General features: G+C 42.1%; 1 protein-coding gene across 1 annotated transcript; it reads right to left on the bottom strand.

The window, feature by feature from the left end:
• Positions 1-48: 48 nt before the first annotated feature.
• On the bottom strand, positions 49-21,825 carry ccnc (cyclin C). Its single transcript, XM_083790694.1, has 12 exons — positions 21,692-21,825; positions 19,116-19,222; positions 14,529-14,613; positions 13,702-13,771; positions 12,827-12,878; positions 12,332-12,387; positions 9,020-9,055; positions 7,482-7,573; positions 6,062-6,129; positions 5,628-5,707; positions 2,157-2,275; positions 49-842 (listed from the first exon to the last, which is right to left on the bottom strand). The coding sequence occupies exons 1-12, from the start codon at positions 21,721-21,723 to the stop codon at positions 788-790; spliced, it is 852 nt and encodes a 283-aa protein (XP_083646820.1). The 5' UTR covers positions 21,724-21,825; the 3' UTR covers positions 49-787.
• Between the last annotated feature and the right edge of the window lie 662 nt (positions 21,826-22,487).

The following is a 22,487-nucleotide window of genomic DNA, read 5'->3' as shown; positions in this document are numbered from 1 at the left end:
ACTCGCGCACACACACACACACACACACACACACACACACTCTCACGTTCGCGCAGTAATAATGATCAAGTTTTTTTTTCTTCTTTTCGATCGCACGGAGCGCCGTATCAAAGGACGTGCTCACCGAGACTGTTTCAAGGAAGTCAGGATCATCACCACTACATACAAAAAAATCCATTACTTTCGAGACACAGCTGTACATTTTCCAAGTCGTCACACCCCCCCCACCCCCCAGCTACAAACGATTGATTGTTTAGGAACCGAAATGGACCCGTAAAGTTCTGCAACTCAGGAGTGTACACAAACAAAGACCTTTTTTAAAACGGGTCCATTTTGCACTCTCTGAGTTAAGTTGGGTCCGTCCCGTGGTCGTAATGCATATATAAAACCGTGTGTCCTTGAAATAAAAATAACAATAAAATAATAATTGAGATGGCCACGACCTGGACAAATAACGGCAGAGAGAGGAGAGAGTGTGTGTGTATGTGTGTGTGTGTGTGGGGGGGGGGCAGAGACAAGGTCTGAAGACAAGGTCTTCGCATCTAAAAGTAGGTTCTAAAGTAGGTCTTTGGGGTGTCACTCAAAAAAAGAAAAAAAGAGAAAAAAAAGGAGAAAGGCCATGTCCTTTCCGTCAGTATGAAAATATACCGCCGCGCAGACTGACACTGACTGCAAAGGGGGCACTTCATTCACGTCGTGGACCAGCTGTTGGCGGTCAACCTGACCACCGTCGGGGAAACATCAAAGCTGTGTGTCATTTTTTTATGGAACTGCAGGACGTTCTTTTCTACGACTGGCTGTAGGAGTTGTTCTGGTTCCCGTTGGAGCTCTGGTCGTTCTCACTGGAAAGGGACAAGAGCAAAGACACGACGACACAGGAGGAGACCGTCGGGGTTAGAGCCGTCACCGTTACGCAATTAACCCATTGCGGGGCGGGAACCCCTTTTGGTGTTAGCATTATGCTATGCTTTAGCTATCGAAAAATAGCAGATCTACAAGCTCATAGCATATACGAGCTTGTAGGTCTGCTATTTTTGAAAAATCGACTGACATAGAAACATGGCTTTTTCAGAAAACTGTCAGGATGAAGAAGACATTTTTAGAATCTGATCTCAGGTCAGATTCCACTCTTTAGAGTGGCTGGAATGGAACCGTGGAGATTCTCACTCTCCCAGTTTCTATGATCTCAAGTGTCCTTGAGCCAGACGCTAGGGCACTCACTTCTAGTACTTTTTTATTGGTTGACTAGTTTAACTTTTTTTTTTTTTGGGGGGGAAATAAAACATTTGTACATTGGTGACAATAACTATAATCTACCTGAAAATCGGGGGGAAATAAAAAATAAAATAAAAATAACCTTTTTTTTCTTTTCTTATCAACTCCCAATCTTCCGCCGTAGTCTGAAAACCCACCTTTTTAGACTCCATCATGGCCCATAGCACTTACCCTACCCCCTTAGATAGCATTTCTGTAGACTTAGATAGCATCTGATACAGACTTATAGCATGTTATGTAGACGGCACTATAATTGCATTGTATATAGTCATAGCACGCCATAGTACGCCATAGTACATATGTATACATAGTACATACATAGTACATATGTATAGCATAGTAGTATATATATATATAGTTTATATGTATAGTCTCATAATATAGATATTCCACTGTTACTTTCTTAGCTTACGCATGTTTTATGATAAATGCTTTTGTGATGTATTCCCATGCTTTTGTTCTTGATTATTGTAAGTCGCTCTGGATTAAGAGCGTCTGCTAAATGCCTAAATTGTAAATTGTAAATTGTAGTCAACTAGTACCAACAAGGTCGACTAGTGGATTTACTATAGTCGACTAGTTGCTTAAAACCCATTTTGAGCGGGAACCCCTTTTGGTGTTTTAAACATTATGTTATAATTTTGCTCTTGAAAAATCGTAAAAATGTGGCGCAAATCTTTGAATATATAAAGTGAATGTTTTTAACTCGGGTCTAAATTGCTTAATGCCCAATCAGACACCGAAGCCCTAATTGCTCAACCCTCAGCCAACTATTATGTGACTACTTAAAATCTAAGAAAGAGAAAAACGACAAACACTTGGGCGAATTAAATAATGATTTAGTCAGGGCCACTGAATGAGTTTGAATGGAACGTGTGTACCTGTTAGGAGGGGGCTTGGGTTTGGGCATCTTGTTGAGCACGCCGGCCATCTCCTTCCTGTCGTCAAAGTTCTTCCACTGGTCGTACAGCTTCAGGATCACACGGATGATCTCCAGGATCTATAGTGAACACAACACAACTCACAGTCCGGGCAGCCCACCCATTCTGACCAAGGGGCCAGCTAGGCACTCCAATGTTGAAGCGCTGGGCCCTAGTGGTAAGAGGAAGGACTGCAGGCGGACCCGTGGATTATTGACGAGGAAACCCCGTGCAACCGAGCGCCCAATGTTAAATCCCAGCTGCACTTCCGCATTTGGACACCAAAATGTGGTGTCCAAATGCTGAATCAGCGAATGTGGAAATAGACGGTCCTTCCGGCAGCCTTCCGGGTGCTTCAAAACGCCACTGAGCAACTTCCACTGACATGAATAGCGGAGGGAGCGGAGCTTCGCGCCAGTTCAGTCTCTATCCTTTTAATACTCTATGATTCTGACCTGAGATCAGATTAAAAAAATGTCTTCTACATCCTGACAGTTTTCCATTCTGACCTGAGATCAGATTTAAAAAAAAATGTCTTCTATGTCAGTTGCTCTTCGATTTAAAAAAAAAATAGCAGACCTACAAGCTCGTAGCGCGCCACTCGGTGGTGCGCTATGAGCTTGTAGATCTATTTTTCAATAGCTAAAGCATAACATGATGCTAACACCAAAATGGGTTCTGCATTATGTCATACTTTAGCTATTGAAAAATAGCAGATCTACAAGCTCATAGCGCGCGGCACTCACAAGCTTGCAGGTCTGCTATTTTTCAGAAATCGCGAAAATGTGGCGGGTGTCTTTGAATATATTCTTTCAGAGAGAGCGTTTTAACTCAAACCTTTGCTTCTGGGTGGTCACTGGAACAACGTATTTTCAGGTCTGCGGCCAAATACATATATTTTTGGGGGTCCTCGACATGATAATGTTTTGAGAACGATTGACATAGAAACAAGACATTTGTAGAATCGTCCTCAGGTCTAAATGGGTTAAAGTAACGTCTGTCCCAACAGCCAGGAATCTTGGTGTTGTCCTGGACAGTCAGCTCTCGTTCAAAGCTCACATCACAGCTGTCACTCGATCATGTAGGTTCACACTCTATAACATACGACGAATTAGACCGTTCCTCACCCAGGAATCAGCCCAGCTCCTAATCCAGACAACAGTCTTGTCAAAACTCGACTATTGTAACTCCCTCCTTACTGGCCTACCAGCATGTGCACTTAAGCCTCTCCAGCTGATCCAAAATGCAGCAGCTCGCTTGGTCTTCAACCAGCCAAAATTCTCACATGTCTCCCCCCTGCTCCGCTCCCTCCACTGGCTCCCGGTCGCTGCCCGCACAGAATACAAAACTCTGATGCTGGCATTCAAAGCAACCAAAGGTATGGCTCCCCCATATCTTACAAGTATGATTGAACCCTACAAACCCTCCCGCGCACTCAGATCAGCCAACGCAGGGAAACTGGAAGTACCCTCACTAAAAACGCCGGGACAACGCTCCACACGTCCCAAACTCTTCTCCCTTCTGGCTCCAAAACTGTGGAATGCACTTCCCATTGCAGTCAGAACTGCAGCATCACTCCCAATCTTCCGCCGTAGCCTGAAAACCCACCTTTTCAGACAACATCATGGCCCATAGCACTTACCCTAACCCCTTAGATAGCATTTCTGATGGCTTAGATAGCATTTGACACAGACTTATAGCATGTTATGTAGACAGCACTATAATTGTATTGCATATAGTCATAGCACGCCATAGTACATATGTATAGCATAGTAGTGAATATGTATAGTTTATTATGTATAGTTTCATCATATAGATATTCCACTGTTACCTTCTTAGCTTACGCATGTCTCATGATAAATGCTTTTATGTGATGTATTCCCATGCTTTTGTTCTTGCTTAAATGTAAGTCGCTCTGGATTAAGAGCGTCTGCTAAATGCCTAAATTGTAAATTGTAAAGTGGCAAATTTGGTATAAATGTCTTTTTTTATTGGCCTGACATATTGTCTATATACATACATTCATGAATCCACTTGCTGACCGGCTGTCACTATTGGGCTTTTTTCCCCTTTTTTTGCCTATCATCCTCCGGTGATAGGCAATGAAATTCATGTGATGCTTCGTTTACCCTCCACACCGAACCATACCATCTGGACTAGGACATAGGTAACCTCGCCTCACCAGGCTTTCCACCACCTCGGAGGAAAGCCTGGTCTCCATTTCAAAAGTCTGTATGATCCTGTCGGGAGCGGATGATATGGTCGTGTCAGGTTGTAGTGTTGTTTTGTAGTCGAGAGGCGGCGGCAACTTCCTTTTCCCCCTCAATAAAAAGCTTCTCGTAGCCTGTAGCTTTTATTGAGAAAAATCGGTTTGAGGGAAAAGGAAGTTGGACCTTTGAGTACCACTGTCCTAGTTTCTTTGAACCCATTCTGGACGGGAACCCTTTTGGGTGTTTTAACTAAGCATTAGGTTATACTTTAGACTATTGAAAAATAGCAGATCTACAGAGCTCGTAGCGCGCCACTGCTATTTTTGAAAAAAATCGTAAAAAGATCGGGTAGATCTCCTGACAGCAGCGTGACGTAACGAAGGATCGGGTAGATCTCCTGACAGCAGCGTGACGTAAACAAAGGATCGGGTAGATCTCCTGACAGCAGCGTGACGTAAACAAAGGATCGGGTAGATCTCCTGACAGCAGCGTGACGTAACGAAGGATCGGGTAGATCTCCTGACAGCAGCGTGACGTAACGAAGGATCGGGTAGATCTCCTGACAGCAGCGTGACGTAACGAAGGATCATGTAGATCTCCTGACAGCAGCGTGACGTAACGAAGGATCGGGTAGATCTCCTGACAGCAGCGTGACGTAACGAAGGATCGGGTAGATCTCCTGACAGCAGCGCGTGACGTAACGAATAGGCATGTAACGATACACTCAACTCACGATACGATACGTATCACGATATGAGGTTCACGATACGATTTTTCACAATATTTTCAACACAATGATTTTCCATTGATTTATGTTCCCCCCAAAGCATTTTTCACAATTTTTATTTAACTACATTGCAAAGAGAATTGCCTTCCTTGATGTATTAATGAACATCAATAACGACCATCACCTGGGCACAGTCACAGACACATATACAGCTCCCCTCTCCAGGCCTCTACTGTCTCATTTCTCTCCAAAATCATGTGAATGATGGAATATGATTACAGCTGACATTTATCACACACTAGCCCCCCCTAAAAAAATTAAATAAATAAAAAAACTTTTTTTTTTGGGAAAATCTATTTTTATTTTTAATAAATCGATACATATCGTCGGGATATAATATCGATATATCGCAATATACGATATATCGTTACATGCCTAGTAACGAAGGATCGGGTAGATCTCCTGACAGAAGCGGCGTGACGTAACAAAGCTTACCTTGTCCATGTCGACGGAGAGCTCAGAGAACCACTGCCTGGCGTCCTTCTGCTGCACCACACAGGCTACGTGGAGACACGCTGCGGCACAAGAGAAGACACTGGCGTTAGCATTACGCTATGCTTTAGCTATTGAAAAATAGCAGATGTACAAGCTCGTGGCGCTACGAGCTTGTAGGTCTGCTATTTTTTAACTGTCAGGATGTGGAAGATTTTTTTTTTTTAGAATCTGATCTCGGGTCAAAATTGGTTCATCTTTATCTTTCATTTTCTTCTTAACCTATATTCGTGAATATTGAGAATTTTCCAGTCCAATCCGTGACGGAAAGTGTTTTTTTTTTTTTACTCCCCTGCTGTAAAAGCATACAGTATATGGGCCTACTGTGTGGCCTGGATATCGTTGGAGTGGAAGTGCACGTCGGGGACAGATCTTACCCAGAGCGATCATGAAGGGTGGATAGAGCAGACACAGGTCCGTCCGGTAGGTGTCGTTCACTATCCGCCTGGTGGAGACACACAGCCATGTCAGTTAGCACACGTTCACCATTCGCCCGGAGGAGACACTTCTCAGTTACAACATCCGCATGGGTAGATGACTTTCATTTTTAGTATTTAACCCATTCAAACCTCACGTTTCTATATCGGTGGTTCTCACTATTTCATGTCTAGGATCCCAAAAAATATTATGTATTTCGACCAGGGACGTTTTTAAGATTTTAGTTAAAAACGTTCGCTCTGAAACAATATATATTTAAAGATTTACGCCACGTTTTCACGATTTTTCAAAAATAGCAGATCGACAAGCTTGTAGCACGCCACCGCTATTTTTCAACAGCTAAAGTACAACACAATGCTTAAAAGACCAAAAGGGGTTCCCGCCCAAAAATGGGTTAAGATGACGACCTGCACTAAAAACTGTAAGTGAAGTGAAAACACGCACGCACACTCACAAATTATTTCCGTCTGGCTCCTCAGCGTCGGTAAAAAGTAATAAAGGCAATCGATAATAGAAAATCCCAAACATCCATAATTACACAACAGGGGCAGTACAACAATGTGTCCAGCAGAGGGCAATGTGACTCCACACATCAACTTTGTTCTCACACACACTTTCTACACCCTTATGACCGTTGATACTGTTCCCAAACTTTTCAGGGCGCAAACAAAATAATCATAATGAACTGGCAACCCCCCCTTTCCATTGAAATGAATATCTTGGGGGGCGGGGCTGTAGCTCGGTTCCACCCACTATCCTTTTATACCTCTTTGCAACCCCCCCCCCCCCCCCCCACCCTGACAAGCACTGGGAATTGTGGGCATTACTTGATTTAGTTTGACTCGGTTCCACAGACAAATTAATAGATGAACTACAAGTTCACAACGCCCCGCACAGGGACGAATTGTTTTCATAATCCTCATGGGGTTCCCCCCCCCCCCCCCCCCCCCCCCCCGAATAATTAAGGCAGGTTTTCAGCACTGTACGGCAGCATGTAGCCACGCCAACCCTAACCCACAAATAAACCGTACGAATAAAAAAACTAAAACTACACTATAACTAAAACTAAAAACTAAGCATTTTCACCAAAATAAAAACTAGCAAACCCGCTCTACAAACTAACTAAAGCTAACTGAATTAGAAAAAAGAAATGTCAAAACTAACTAAAACTAAACTATAATGGGGAAAAAACAAAACTATTATAACCTTGCCACACACACACATATCTCCGTAAGGGAGTGGTTGCACCGCTCAAAAAAAGAGCGAGAGATGAGCATGCGTACCAGATCTCTGGTCAAAATGTGTTAAAGAACCACCATTCTTCTGTGCGTTAGAATCTGATCTCAGGTCAGAACGTACCAGGCGAGGGGCAGCAGCATGTCCTCCTGTCCCATGTCCTGGACATACTGCAGCAGAGGTCTGTAGGGGTGGTAGACGATGAGGCAGCAGTCCTGCAGGGGAATGACACAGACCTGAGATCAGATTCTAAAAAGGTCTTCTACGTCCCGACAGTTTTCCATTCTGACCCGAGATCAGATTCAAAAAATGTCTTCTACAAGCTCGTAGCTCGCCACTCGGTGTAGGTCTGCTGTTTTTAAATAGCTAAAGCACAACGTAATGCTAACACCAAAAGGGGTTCCCGCCCCAAAATAAGTTAAACACTGCTGCGTTTTTCACATTTTTAGCCGCGGTTTTCCGAAAAACGCGTCCAGTCTGCAAGGACCTTTGGTTTGTTTCTGAGTCTGGTTTGTTTCTGAGTCTACTTTGTTTCGTCTAATTCGCAATTGCACGATTGCATGTGTGAAATAACGTGGGTGTCACTGACAATAATAAGTTTTTTGTACGTGTGTGTGCTGTAGTCTCTTTCTGTAGTCGTGGAAGCTGCTTTTTATGCATTATAATTTCCAAAGCAGTGCAAGGACAGATAGAATGTCCAAGCCAGGTCTGTTCCCAAAGTGTTTTATCAAACCTTTTTTTAATATATATATATATATATCGTCGCTGTCAGTCAGAAACCTCATAATCTCCATATTCCAACTTGTTGTTGTATTTTCATAATTAACCCCCTGCTTAATCACACCTTTTTTTTTGCATGTAGACCTGCTACTTTTGCTATTTTTGAATTTGAATCCTGAAAAGTACGAGTTTTGGACAGATGATATGGAGCTTTGTGATGGCCAAAGAGAGGAACAGAAACCATTCCCTTCGACAAACACACCAAAACAATATCACTTACCCTACCTTTAACCCTTATCTTATAGCACTTCTCCTACCTTTAACCCATTCTGGGCAGGAACCCCTTTTGGCGTTTTAACCAGGGGGGCAGTCAGACAGATATTTTGTGAAGCCACTAAGGAAATCGGGACTTCCTGAAAGTTCATATAATGGCCTGTTGTGGCGCTGTCATTGGGCCCAAAAAATTACTGTATTACCTTAATAAAGGTAATGGACTGTATTACCTTAATAAACATGGTCATGGTCATACTTTCTGCTTCCAGTCACTAGTTTAAAGTCTCATTTCTCAAAAATTATGGTCCCATTTATAAAAAAATGACCATAAAGTCGAGTATGTTTTGAGGGGCGTGGCTACCGTTACAGTCTATGATCAGGAGCCACCCCCCGTTCGAGTCAAAATAAAAACCAACGAAGAAGAAGGGGGGGGGAAGTCCCGTCTCGTTGTCTGGGCCAGCCAATGGCCAGCTGGGCCCAAACGGATCTACAAAGATGGCGATTTACAATTCAAGGACTGACAGGCTTCATTTTACGTCCATATTAGACCCGGAGAACGCTTTTCTATGGTTTTAACTAAGCATTATGTTGTACTTTAGCTATTGAAAAATAGCAGACCTACAAGCTCGTAGGTCTGCTATTTTTTGACTCAGACCGTGTTCACTCACCATCAACTCTAGCAGGTAGAACTCACACTCCAATATCTGTTGTCAGGAAGAGAGAGCAGAGCAGTTAAGATCATACCAACATACAGTATATACATGTTACACTTCTGTATGACTTATTTATAAGTCATAAAAACAGTGATTATACATTAAAGCCATCCATCCGATTTCCTTCACTCTTAAAAAAAAAAACTATTCAGACTTTGAAAATAGCCGTGTTCCGGGACCAGGCGCAAATCAGCGTGCAGATCTAAACCAATAAAAAAAAACAATGTTTTGGGGTGGGTGACACGGGCGCAATAAATAACTCAATCAAATCAATGTACGAACATCGCAGCGTGTCATGTCAGGACAGTGGGATTGAAACGCATGCCTTTTTCCACCTCCGTTTTCCCAGGATGAGGTGGCTATAAAAAGGAGTACTCTCAAATTATTTTTCCAGGAATAAAACAAATTAACTTTTCAAGTCATCATCACCTGCACACCACCCTTCCCTCTCTATAATTGGGCACATTAAAAAAAATAAAAAAAATAGGCTCTAGTGCGTCACATCATTCTGCTAATTTATCCTCGGTGGTGTGAACCCGTCCCTCCCCCGTTCCACAGTCCAGTGAGTCCACTATTAATAATCATTTACACAGATCTGGACAGGACAGCCCCCCGCCGGGGAAGTCGCGGCAACTCGATAAATATGTCGCCCGGTTGGCGAGAAGTAATTAATTACGTGACGGCGCGACGAGGAATGTGTGGGTCGACGACAATGAGCGCACGCATGTACGTGCGCGCAGTATAAAGTGCATTATAGAGATCACACAAATGGTCTATTTATAAAATCGAGGGTGTTGTTGAAACGTGAAGCTACAAACCTTATTAACCCATTCTTGACCTGAGATCAGATTCTAAAAATGTCTTCTGAATCCTGACAGTTTTCTGAAAAAGCTATGTTTCTATGTCAGTCGTTCTTCGATTTTTCAAAAAATATCAGACCTACAAGCTCGTAGCGCGCCACTCGGTGGCGCGCTACGAGCTTCGCTATGAGCTTGTATATCTGCTATTTTTAAATAGCTAAAGCATAACGTAATGCTAACACCAAAAGGGGTTCCCGCGCAAAATAGGTTAATTATGTTCAGGGCAAAAAGCTAAACATTACCAGTTCATCTACAACTGCTATTCGAACCCAGTTCAGAAAGTGGGGATGGTTAGGAGGAAATTTGACTTTAAAACATACATTTGCACGGACCACTCAACAGACTGATGTGTCCTTCGATAACAGGAATCCCGAATGTGGAATTCTCTGGATGACAATTTAAAAGGGTTGTACAAATATTTGCGAATTTTAAAAGAAATGACAGAAATCTAATATTTAGGCAATATGAAGACGACGAATAGGTTAGCTATCATTTCTTGCACGTGTCATTGCTCAACTTCTTGCTTGTTTTGTTTTACTCTTTTGTTTTTTATGTTTTGTTAGTTTTTTTGTTTTGTTTAGTCATTAAAGTAAAAACTAACTTTTAGGTGAAAAGGGGGCAGGTATTTATAAGAATTTATTCTTCTTCTTCCTGCTCCTTTTCGTCATGGGTGTATCCGATAAGTATGAAAGACAAATTAATTATGAAAGACAAATGAATTGTTATCCATTATGATTTGTACTGTATCATGATACACTATGGCCCCTTTTCCACCGGTTGGTTCCCAATGGGAACCGGTTCAGTTCTTTTTGGTTTTTAGTCCATGAGCCAGAGCTCCAAAATTGAAACGTTAATTATGAATTGAGTGGGCAAAACCATACCTATATTAGATTATTATCACCATTAAACTTCCCCAATTGAGTACTTGCACGAAGACAATGAGTTATTGTATTACAAATTTTACATTTTTAAATATGCAAATGAGGCATTATGTAGGAAAATATGCAAAATAATCGAAAATATGAAAAAGCTACTACTGTGGAAGGGTTATCATGTATTAATTTACTTGTATTGATCCTGTAAACAATTTAATATAGGGTATAGTTTGCCCACCAATTCTGGAGCTCTGGCTCATGGACTAAAAACCAAAAAGAACTGAACCGGTTCCCATTGGGAACCAACTGGTGGAAAAGGGGTCTATGTGCGAAATAAAATGAAATGAAAATCTCTACCAGAGCGGCGGGGGAGTTTCGACGCACGAGTGTGAATGTTGGCTGTGGAATGTGACAAACGGGGCTGACGGCGACACAAGGACACTGGCCCACACACGCACGCGGGCGGCCCTGTTGTTTGTTGTGACAGGCAGAATGTGTGCCAGTGGTGGCACGGCCGTGCGAGGACACATATCTACGCAGAGGAAGCAGCCAAACAAACAGAGCCAGAGTGTTTATTGCTCACACAGAGAGAGAGAGAGTTTGGAAGACGGAACAATAGAATAATGGAGCCAGATTGAAATTGATTCTCAAAATTGCTTATAATTTCAAGGACAGTTTTATTCCGCAATAGGCGAAGGACCCCCATTTAACCCATTTCGGGGCGGGAACTCTTTTAGCTTTACGTTATAATTTAGCTATTGAAAAATAGCAGATCTACAGGCTCATGGTGCGGCACCGAGTGCCGCGCTACGAGCTTGTAGTTCTGCTATTTTAGAAAAATCGTGAAAATGTGGCGCAAATCTTTTAATATTCTTTCAGCGTGTTTTTAACTCAAATCTTTGCTTCTGGGGGGATCCCTGGAACAACATATTTTCAGATGGGGGTCGGTGGCCAATTACATATATTTTTGGGCGTCCTGCCGTCCTTGACATGAAATATTGAGAACCACTGATATAGAAACATGAGGTTTTTCGGAAAACTGTCATGATTTAGAAGACATTTTGCAGAATCTTTTCTCAGGTCAAAATGGTTAGCCCATGTTGGACGGGAACCCCTTTTGGTGTTTTAAGCATTATGTTATGCTACAGCTATTGAAAAATAGCAGATCTACAAGCTCATAGTGCATCACAGAGTGGCACGCTACGAGCTTGTAGGTCTGCTATTTTTGAAAAGTCGTGAAAATGTGCCTCAAATCTTTGAATATATATTATTACAGAGTGAACATTTTAGCTTCTGGGAGGTCCCTGGAACAACATATTTTCAGATGCGGGGGCGGAGGCATATTACATATAATTTTCGGGGTCCTTGAGGACCTTGACATGACATATTGAGCACCACTGATACAGAAAACTGTCATGATTTTGAAGCCTAAATGGGCTAAATAAGAAAATAGTTTCCCTGAGCTTCTGGTGGGTGTGGTGTGGTTATGGAATATGCAGCACAGCACTGGATTAGCTTTTTTTTTTACTTACATGATTCATTCTGTACGGGAACTCCTTTGGGAAGGCGTACGAAAACCTGGTTTTCACTGCGTGTTAAGAACAAAGAGAAAAGAAACATTGGATGCGCGTTCTGTTGAATCCCATGACATGGATGCGATTCAGGAGTAGTGAGCTGTACTCAGCTGTACTTATGTAGTCACGTTACGTCTGAGTTAGGGTTGTACCGGTCCGATCACATGATCAGAGAAATCTGGGCCGATCACGTCATTTTCAAATGTCCGGGAATCGGATCGGGAGCACAAAATAAATCTTGATCGGGACATCCGTAGTATCAATATTATATCCATATTGTGATATTGGACTGGATATTGCCTGTGGTTTTGGATATTGTAGCCTACTATTGTGATATGGCATAAGTTTTCTATAAAAAATATGAATGTCGGATTAGGAAAAATCTGCATTGCAGAATACGTCTAAATCAAATGATCGGATCGGGTGCAATAAAACATGATCGTTGTTACGTACATACAGATGTCGCCGCTGAGATCAGCCTAGTGTTGGACACAACTCCAAATTCCTGCAAGAAAAAAAAAGGTTTACACACACACTAATACTAATAATAACCCATTCTGACCTGAGATCAGATTCTAAAAATGTATTCTACTGCATCCTGACAGTTTTCATTCTGACCTGAGATCAGATTCTAAAAATGTCTTCTATGTCAGTCGCTCTTCAATTTTTCAAAAAATAGCAGACCTACAAGCTAGCATAATGCTAACACCAAAAGGGGTTCCCGCCCAAAATGGGATAATAATAATAACATAACTACATTACAAGTAACCAACAAACTATACAATCAATATTGTCAAACATCGGCCAAATTGTCAAGCATTACCTAAGAGAAAAATAATAACCATTGTAATCTATGGAATCAAGTCCAACAAAATGTAATGCCTCAACTCCTATAATTCCAAGTGCTTGTCAGGGTGGGGGGGGGGGGGGGTCCCCCGTTCAAACATGATTCTTTTTGGAGTTCAAGGTTTGGGAACCCGTGGGCTAAAGTAAACCAAAGGCTGTGGATCGCTATTTGAGTCCAATTAATTCCATGATATACCATGGTCTGAGGACGAGGTGTCCGATTTATATTGAACCCATTCTGAACCGAGATCAGATTCTAAAAAATGTCTTCTACATCCTGACGGTTTTCTGAAAAAGCTATGTTTCTATGTCAGTCGTTCTTCAATTTTTCAAAAACAGCAGATCTACAAGCTCGTAGCGCGCCACTCGGTGGCAATAGCTAAATCATAGCATAATGCGCCACTCGGTGGCAATAGCTAAATCATAGCATAATGCTAACACCAAAAGGGGTCCCCGCCCAATGTGTAACCGAGTCGCCTCACCTCAACTTTGGAGGCCAGGAATACGCAGGTTGGAGCCATGAGAACAGGGTCTATACTCTTCAGTGAGTACCTGGAGGGAAGGAAAAAAAAAGAAAAAAACACCAACAACATCAATGAAGACAAATCAGTTCAGCGTTAACTCATTCACTATCAAGGTATAGTAGCTCCAACTATTCTCAAACTCTCTGAATATTTTTACCGTTGGCTAAGTGACTTTACAGAAACAACCAGCACTCACTGAACTCTCGTTTCAACCCATTCTGGGCGGGAACCCCTTTTGGTGTTTTAACTAAGCATAATTTAGCTATTGAAAAGTAGCAGATCTACAAGCTCATAGCGCGCCACCGAGTGGCGCGCTACGAGCTTGTAGGTCCGCTTTTTTTTATTTATCGAAGAACGACTGACATAATGGGTTAACCCATTCTGATCCGAGATCAGATTCTAAAAATGTCTTCTACATCCCGACAGTTTTCTGAAAAAGCTATGTTTCTATGTCAGTCGAAAAATAGCAGACCTACAAGCTCGTAGACCTATAGAGCTTGTAGATCAGCTATTTTTCAATAGCTAAAGCATAACGTAATGCTAACACCAAAACGTGTTCCCGCCCCAAAATGGGTTAAGGCACTTTGAAGTGAGGGGTTGGCTTTGTAGCCTCACATTGCTGGCTTCCATTGAAAATCAATGGTATAGACTGTATCCTTGTATCGGCCCCGTCGTGTGAACGCAGCATAAGGGCGCAGTCACACGGAACTCTTTTTATCCTGCCGATTTTGTGACCCATTTTTTGGCCAATCGGCCCAAAGTTCAGCACAACAAACATGGCATACCTGGCATAGAAGCGTTTGAAGTAGACGGTCGCCGTGGCGATGACCTGCTGCCGTAGCTTCAGGTGTTCCCCCAGGGCCTGGATGACTGCGGTAATAATATATATGATGGATTGATTGAAAACTTTATTTCAGACACAATGGGTCACAAAACAACAGGGTAAAAACATGACAGTAAATACAAAACAACAACACAGAGATAGCCTATGTATCAGGCTATTTTCACTCCAGGCAGTAACATATAAACATTGCCTCCAGTGTTTTCAGAAACATGAGGAAAAGACTATCACTCTGTGATCCCTGTTAAGGCCATAATTAATACTAGTGATCGACCGATATGGTTTTTGGCCGATATTTCCGATCACCGATTAGTGGACAAATCAAAAAGCCGATAGCCGATTATGAGCCGATTATTTAAGTAAAAAAAAAAAGTTTTTACAGTAACATAAATTCCAACACAAGAATTCCTTGAAATGCATTATTGATATTTATCGCTTATAAGAAGCACCAACATCGTTTCAGTAACACTTCCCCCCCCTCCATCAAATGCAGCTTTTTTTTAAATTGCATGTACTGTAGCAGCATATGTATCTATGTATGTATCTATCTATATATTTATCTATGAATGCACCAAGTGTGTGTGTGTGTGTGTGTGTGTGTGTGTGTGTGTGTGTGTGTGTGTGTGTGTGTGTGTGTGAGTGTGTGTAATTGTCCAGAACCGCCCCAAAAAGGCATCTGCCCGGGATCTGGACCGGGCCCATGCCCACTGCCCAGCATCCATATATGGAGCTGGCTCCATATTTGGGCATGCCTGACACAGAAGACAGAACTCCACAAGCTGGCTGCCTATACTCCCTATTTGGGCATGCCTTACAAAGAACTCCATATATGGGCATAAAAGGGAGACAGACATAATTACTGGGTGGGGCATTCATTTCCAACTTGCATCGTTCCAAGTAGGTCAGTGCCCAATGGGCTGTAGAGGCACTACTAGTTTATCAAAATTGGTGATCTACAAGCCCACAGCACATTGCAGCATGACATGTTGAGAGCTTGTAGATCTGCTGCCCAAACTCTCCAAAGCCATGTGACCTTGTTTGCCACTTTCAAGATCACTGGCCACTTTTTTAATGCATGTAGAATTTGTTTTTACCATTCATGTTATAGCAATAAAAGACAATATGTCTCAAAACACTGGCCAACAATAAAGTTATTGGCAACTAATTATAGCCAACATGCATTAATCATATTAGGCTGGTCAGGATGGGGGGAAAAAACGTTGTCCTTCAGTTGGCTGGCGCGCGCGCACACACACACACACACACACACACAGACACACGGACACAACAGGCAATCAATACAACGTGTTACAGCTGTTGTTTGCAGCGTTAGCAGGCAGCAGCTAGCTTGGCTAACGTAGTTCTACCACTGCTCTCTGTGACTCTGTCCCTCTCACGTGTGGATTTTATTTTGGTTAATTGAAGATGAAAACAGCAAAGCTTTTTATCGTTACAAGGTTAGTAGCCTCCTCCCTGCAGTGGCCCTCTCTCTGACTCCGTGTGTGTGTGTGTGTGTGTGTGTGTGTGAGAGAGAGAGAGAGAGAGGAGACGTCAGTCTGTAGAGCGGAGCTAAGCCGTGTCTACTCCTCTGGGGGGGTGGAGCACTGGGAGAGTCAGACACGCAGCTATACATTTCCTTACAACCGTACTCTACCGGATTTTCAATGAAAGTGGTTGTTTCACCATGTTTGCGCATTTATGAGAAATATAATAATCGGCCGTTTTTTTTTCGATTATTTGTTTTTAGCACCGATACCGATATTAATTAAAATCATGAATATCGAAGCCGATAATCGGCCGTGGCCGATTATCGGTCGATCACTAATTAATACATTCTTTGATTCCCTCAGTCTACACATCTAAACATCTAAACAATCTAAACATAAAATTCCTCAGTACAGCATGAAAGGTGGGTACATTACTGGTCACAAACATTTCACTTGCACTGGTCCATCTTGGGAGTCTCAGGAATACTCGAAAAGCATCATTATATGCCACCTGAAGTTTTTTCATTTTCGCTTTGCTATATCGGCACCACAAGTGAGCTGTATAAAGTGCAGTAGGTTTTAAAAAGTGCTATGTTGACATTGTCTGTACACATATGAAACTTTCGTGCCAGCATGTTGGCTATGCAAATATAAAAGATACAAATAAAAGGAATTCAATCTATGCTCGTTGCACCAATTCAATTCAATGCAATCTCCATTAGCGGAGCGGAGGTCCATACACGAGGCACAAAGGAATTAGACATGAAAGAAACAGGACGGGCAACCCATTCTGACCCGAGATCAGATTCTAAAAAAATGTCTTCGACATCCTGACAGTTTTTTGAGCGGTGCAACCACTCCAAGGAACAGCAATGTCCGTGTTCACCTATGTGTTGGTTCACGTATGTGTTGGTTGACCTATGTATGTGTTCATGAGCGCCACTATGACTGACTACCAGTAGGGGCGCTGTAGGGTGCAGAAACAGAGAGAGAGAGATAGTATTAGTGCTGCACTGTTGCCTGCTAATGAGAGAGAGGGGGGGGGGGAGTTGCACCACTCAGTTCACACGGGTGTGATAAAAAAAAAAAGCTATGCTTCTATGTCAGTCGTGCTTTGATTTTTCAAAAATAGCAGACCTACAAGCTCGTAGCGCGCCACTGCCCGCCCACTCGGTGGCGCGCTATGAGCTTGTAGATCTGCTATTTTTCAATAGCTAAAGCATAACATAATGCTGCTAACACCAGGCAGTACATACAGGCATTTTATCCAGTGCACCCTTAGTCTGAATGTACTGTATAGTGTGAACAGCCGACTGTGGGTTTTGAGAGCGCCACAGTGCCGCAAAGCGTTAGATAATATCGGGTCACCGATCTGAGCGGCCGTCCCTCACCCCCCCCCCCCCCCCCCCCAATCCCCACCCTGGTAGAAAACACCGGGAAGAAGAAACCGACGTCACCATTATTTGGAGCGACGGCCCTCTGCACTGCAGTGCACGCCCACTCCTAGACCTAGGACCAAGGGGCCAGCTAGGCACTCCAATGTTGAAGCGCTGGGCCCTAGTGGTAAGAGGAAGGACTGCAGGCGGACCCGTGGATTCTTGACGAGGAAACCCCGTGCAACCGAGCGCTCAATGTTAAAGCCCAGCTGCACTTCCGCATTTGGGCACCAAAATTTGGTCAACTCGTGACAGAGATACGCCAACCGACCTCCAAAAACAAGCCAACCCAATAATATGACCATATAATCCTAATAAAAAAAGATTTGATGGATTTATCATTATAAATACTATGTATGTCTATGATAATTAATGTTTTAGTAACTTATTATACTAATAATTAGCCTATAAAGAAAAGAAAAGGATCTCTGGGAAAAAAAGGAACTTAACTGTTGTTAATGGTGTTAATTTAGAACGCCAATGACTCGACGTATTTCTGTCTGAATGATGATGATGATTTGGCTCTAAATTAGTCGCGCAACTGTTTAGAGCCCAGCCTTTAGGTGCATATATACCTCCATAGATTAGATTAGATTACTTTATGAACACATTAAACAGTTTGCAGAAAAAAGCACAGGAACGTAGGTAGCCTACAGTTCAATACACGGTCTGCTAAGAGGATTTTATAACCCAAGAAAGCACTATGACTCGTTTCCATTAGGGTAACTGGGGTCCTTCATATTAAATGAATCTGCCACCTCATAATTGTAAGTGCAAATACAATAATTGAATGTGTTTATTAAGTACTTGCTTAGTACATAATATATGTAAGAAACAAAGGGGGAAAACCGTTAAGGGAACCGGAACCGTTAAGAGGGATCCGGTAAGGATCCAGAACTGTTCAAATCCCAACCCTATCCCCCACCTTGGTAGCCACAGAAACATCACTGCTTTTGCATGTGATGTGACAGACATGACTGACAGTGCACTTTTCATTTAAGCCATTCAGGCCTGACGTCGAAATTAAAAAAATATGTTTTCTAAATCATGACAATTTTCTGAAAGATTTGAGGCACATTTTCAAAAATAGCAGACCTACAAGTTCATAGCACGCCACTCGGTGGTGCGCTATGAGCTGATAGATCGGCTATTTTTCAATAGCTAAATTATAACATAATGTTTAAAACACCAAAAGGGGTTACCGGCTTCCCGCCCAAAATGGGTTAATTCCTCATACAAAGATGCCACTGCCTGGCCCTGTATCTCAAATGGTCAAATAAATATTTTATTAAGGAATAAAATATTTTTATGTTAAGACATTGAGGGATGTTAAGATTCTCAGATAAATTAACTCACCGGTTAATCGATCGATAAGGTTAGCAGCATTCTGGACGGGAACCCCTTTTGGTGTTTTAAGTTAACTAAGCATTATGTTATACTACACTGATACTACACTAATCTACAAGCTCATAGCGCGCCACCGAGTGGCGCGCTACAAGCTTGTAGGTCTGCTATTTTTTTTTTAAGAAATTACGCCAGGCCTAAATGAGTTAAATTCCCATCCCTATACTGTACGTATAACAGTATAAAATAATATGATGTTGGTACCGTTGGCGAAGAAGATCTGGATCTTCCAGTACTCTTCCTCCGACAGGAATTTGAGGTCCTTCTGTCGTTCTTTCATCAGGTCCTGCTTGTCCAGAACCCACTGCAGACTGCAAGAGACATGACACATTCATGCTTTTACTTTGGAATTCAGGCCAAATGTCCGCTAGATCTCGTCCTCACCACACGTCTCAATATTTGCCATTGACAATCAACGGAGAAAGTATGTCAAAGTTCCGCTAAATGTGACATAAACGAAACATTAAACGCCATTGACATTGGAGGGAAAGTCCACGTCATATGCAGGCGAGCAAAACGGTGGGAGCGCTTGGCCAATAAAGGCGCTCAAGCACTTGGCCAGAAAATAGCAAAGCTCTACCGATTGGCCAGTATGAGATAATGATGTACGATGACAAGAGCGCCCCTCACTTCACACAGGTGTTATTTTTATTAAACAAACACTTTTCAGATAGAAAGGGGATAATTCTAGCTTGCCTTGTTGGTGTTGGCGAGTACATACAATCAGATCAGACTTTTCTGTTTGGATGAATGGGCTGTCAATGGCTGCAGGTGGTGCAACTCTAGAATAAACTCATTATAAAAAATATAAAAACAAATCTCATATTGCAAATTGTGGCTAGGTTTCAATATGACTAAATTAAATGAATTAAAGCTAGAATGCAAAATATTTATTATGTTTATGTCCCACCCACTGCTGCAGCATTCAAACCATAGGTGTTCTACCCCAGTGGTGCTCATAAGGGTCTATTTCTTTCCATTTGTACGCTCTCACTCTCAGTCTAGTTACAGACAGCCAACAGTTACAGTCACATATTTGATAACTATCCCTCATTTATCTGGGGACCCCCTAGCTGGAACCCCCTCAAGGACCCCTGGCAGTTCCCACTTTGAGAACCAATGTCCTACGCAACACCAGGGTCTAAATGTCAGGGAGAGCACTAGCTCTGGCCCATAGCTCTAATGCGTGTTGTTACTCTCAACTTCCGCCGCTCGCATAAATGCAGACCAGCCTCTACTCTTTAGCGTAAATAAAAATAACGTTTTTGCTACTGACCAAAACAAAGGCGAGTTGTGTCATTAGAAAGTCTACTTTCCTTAGTGGAAGCACTCTGAGCCCCCACCACACGTATAAAGGGTACTTTTTGGCCAGAAAGGGATTTGTTTTTCACCGGAGGAAAGATATTCTCTATGAGGCAACTCTCTGGGCAATATCGGTAGAAGGCGCAGCGGAGTAACTAAAAGTATTTTTTTCCTGGTGGAAACAAAATCCCCTTTTGGCCAAAAAGTACAGTTTATACGTGTGGTGGGGGGCTCAGAGTGCTTCCACTAAGGAAAGTAGGCTTTCTAATGACACAACACAACTTTGTTTTGGTGAGTAGCAAAAACGTTATTTTTATTTACGCTAAAGAGTAGAGGCTGGTCTGCATTCATGCGAGCGGCGGAAGTTAAGTAACATAGCTCTAAATGAAACGCATTAGAGCTATGGATCAGAGTTATGCATTACCATGATAACAGAATACAGATCGGATACAATACTAATGTATTGTTTGATCTGTGTCACTTTATAGCATATAACCGCTTTTAACCATTATTTTAAACTTTAGCTGTTGACAAATAGCAAATCTACAAGCTCATATAGTGCGGCATCGAGTGCCATGCTACGAGCTTGTAGATCTGCTATTTCATGAAAATGAGTGCAAATCTTTGAACATATATTCAGTCACAGCAAACGTTTTTAAATCCAATATTTGCTTCTGGGGGGTTCCTGGAACAACACATTTTCAGATGGGGGTCAGCGGCAAGTTTGATATATTTTTTGGGGTCCTTGACATGAAATAGTTTGAGAACCACTGATATAGAAACATAGGTGTTTCAGAAAACGGTCTCTGAAGACATTGATTTAGCAGAATCTGGTCTCAGGTCTCAATGGCAATGGGTTAACATAGCCCAAAAGTTGAACTCTCAAATTTGGGGCTAGGGTTAACACTGAATATTTTAAGGGCAGCAAAGATTATTTAAGTATCTGCTCAGACAAAAACAAAGAAACTGGATGAGAATGTTGATCTACTTGTAATCAACGCACGTCCAGTCAAGATTCAATATGAATACTTTATTATGTCACTGACTTAATATGGGGTCCAGGGACCCCAAACAATCCTCGAAGGGGTTCCAGGGGGTCCCCAGAAAAGCGAGGAAAAGTTGAATCATTTAAGTTTCAGCTATAAAAAAATAGCTGATCTCACAACACAATCCTATCGCATCGCGACGGGTTGTAGGGTGGTAGATCAGCTATTTTCGAAAAAATGAAGACAAATCCTCTCTCTCTTGTGGGGGGTCCCTGGCTGGAATCTAATCTTTTCAACTGGGGGTCCACTGCCAAATACACATCATTGGGCGATTCTTTATGTTGGAGATCCAATTAAAAGATTACATTTGATGACTTTTATGTCCCATAATGATACGGAGCGGAGCGGCGGTAGGCCTCAAAATAGAGCCTCAAAACAGAAGATCTTTATGAAATAAAGTCCTGATCCGTCCGTATTCAGGTCTGTACTCACTAGTGGGAGCTCTGCCAGAAGTTCCCTGCCATGTCGTGTTGGTTGAGGTAGAAGAGGACGAGGAATAACGAAGATAATTCACTGATAAAGAAGAGGATTTCCAAGAGAAAAGTAAAATAATCACTAGTGAGTGCGACGCGCTAAACGTACCGGGCAGAACAGCGAAAGCGGCATAATGGTTCCACTTCCTCCCGAAACGTCCGTTCCGCTACTATAGTACTGAAATAAACTGATAGGCCTGCGGCTGCCGCCTATATATATATCAGTTTATTTCAGTTTATTTTTATTTATAGTGCAAAAGCACCACCTGTGCACTTCACAACAATACACAGCGAAAAGCAGAAAATACAATAACACAATAACAAGCATAATACGATGTGTCAATACACATGGATGACATAAGTACCATAGGACACTGTTAAAAATGCGTTCATAAAATCTATTAAAATAGCATATAGGGTTTTGAAACCACGGGGAAACCACGGTGGGTTTTAAGTCTAGATTTAAAAATGTGGCTCCGTCTTTTGAGCTAATTTAGAACTTCCTGTCTGAGAGCTAGCTAATTTAAGACATCCGGTTGCCTTCAGAATAAAATAAGGTTATTTAATTAATAATTATTACATTACATTATTAGTATTATTATTACATTACATTGCCTTGTTTATACTTCACTGTGCAACGGTCCTATGCTGGACAATAGCAGATATGCAAACTCACAGCACATCTCATTCAAGACACTGAACTTGCAGATCTGCCATTTTTGAACACACTATAAAGTTAACCATTTATCATGCTG

Source organism: Protomyctophum parallelum (genome assembly GCF_964188405.1).
Source record: "Protomyctophum parallelum genome assembly, chromosome: 19".
NCBI lineage: Eukaryota > Metazoa > Chordata > Actinopteri > Myctophiformes > Myctophidae > Protomyctophum > Protomyctophum parallelum.
Note: the sequence above shows the minus strand (reverse complement) of the source record. Positions and strands in the feature narration are given on the sequence as shown.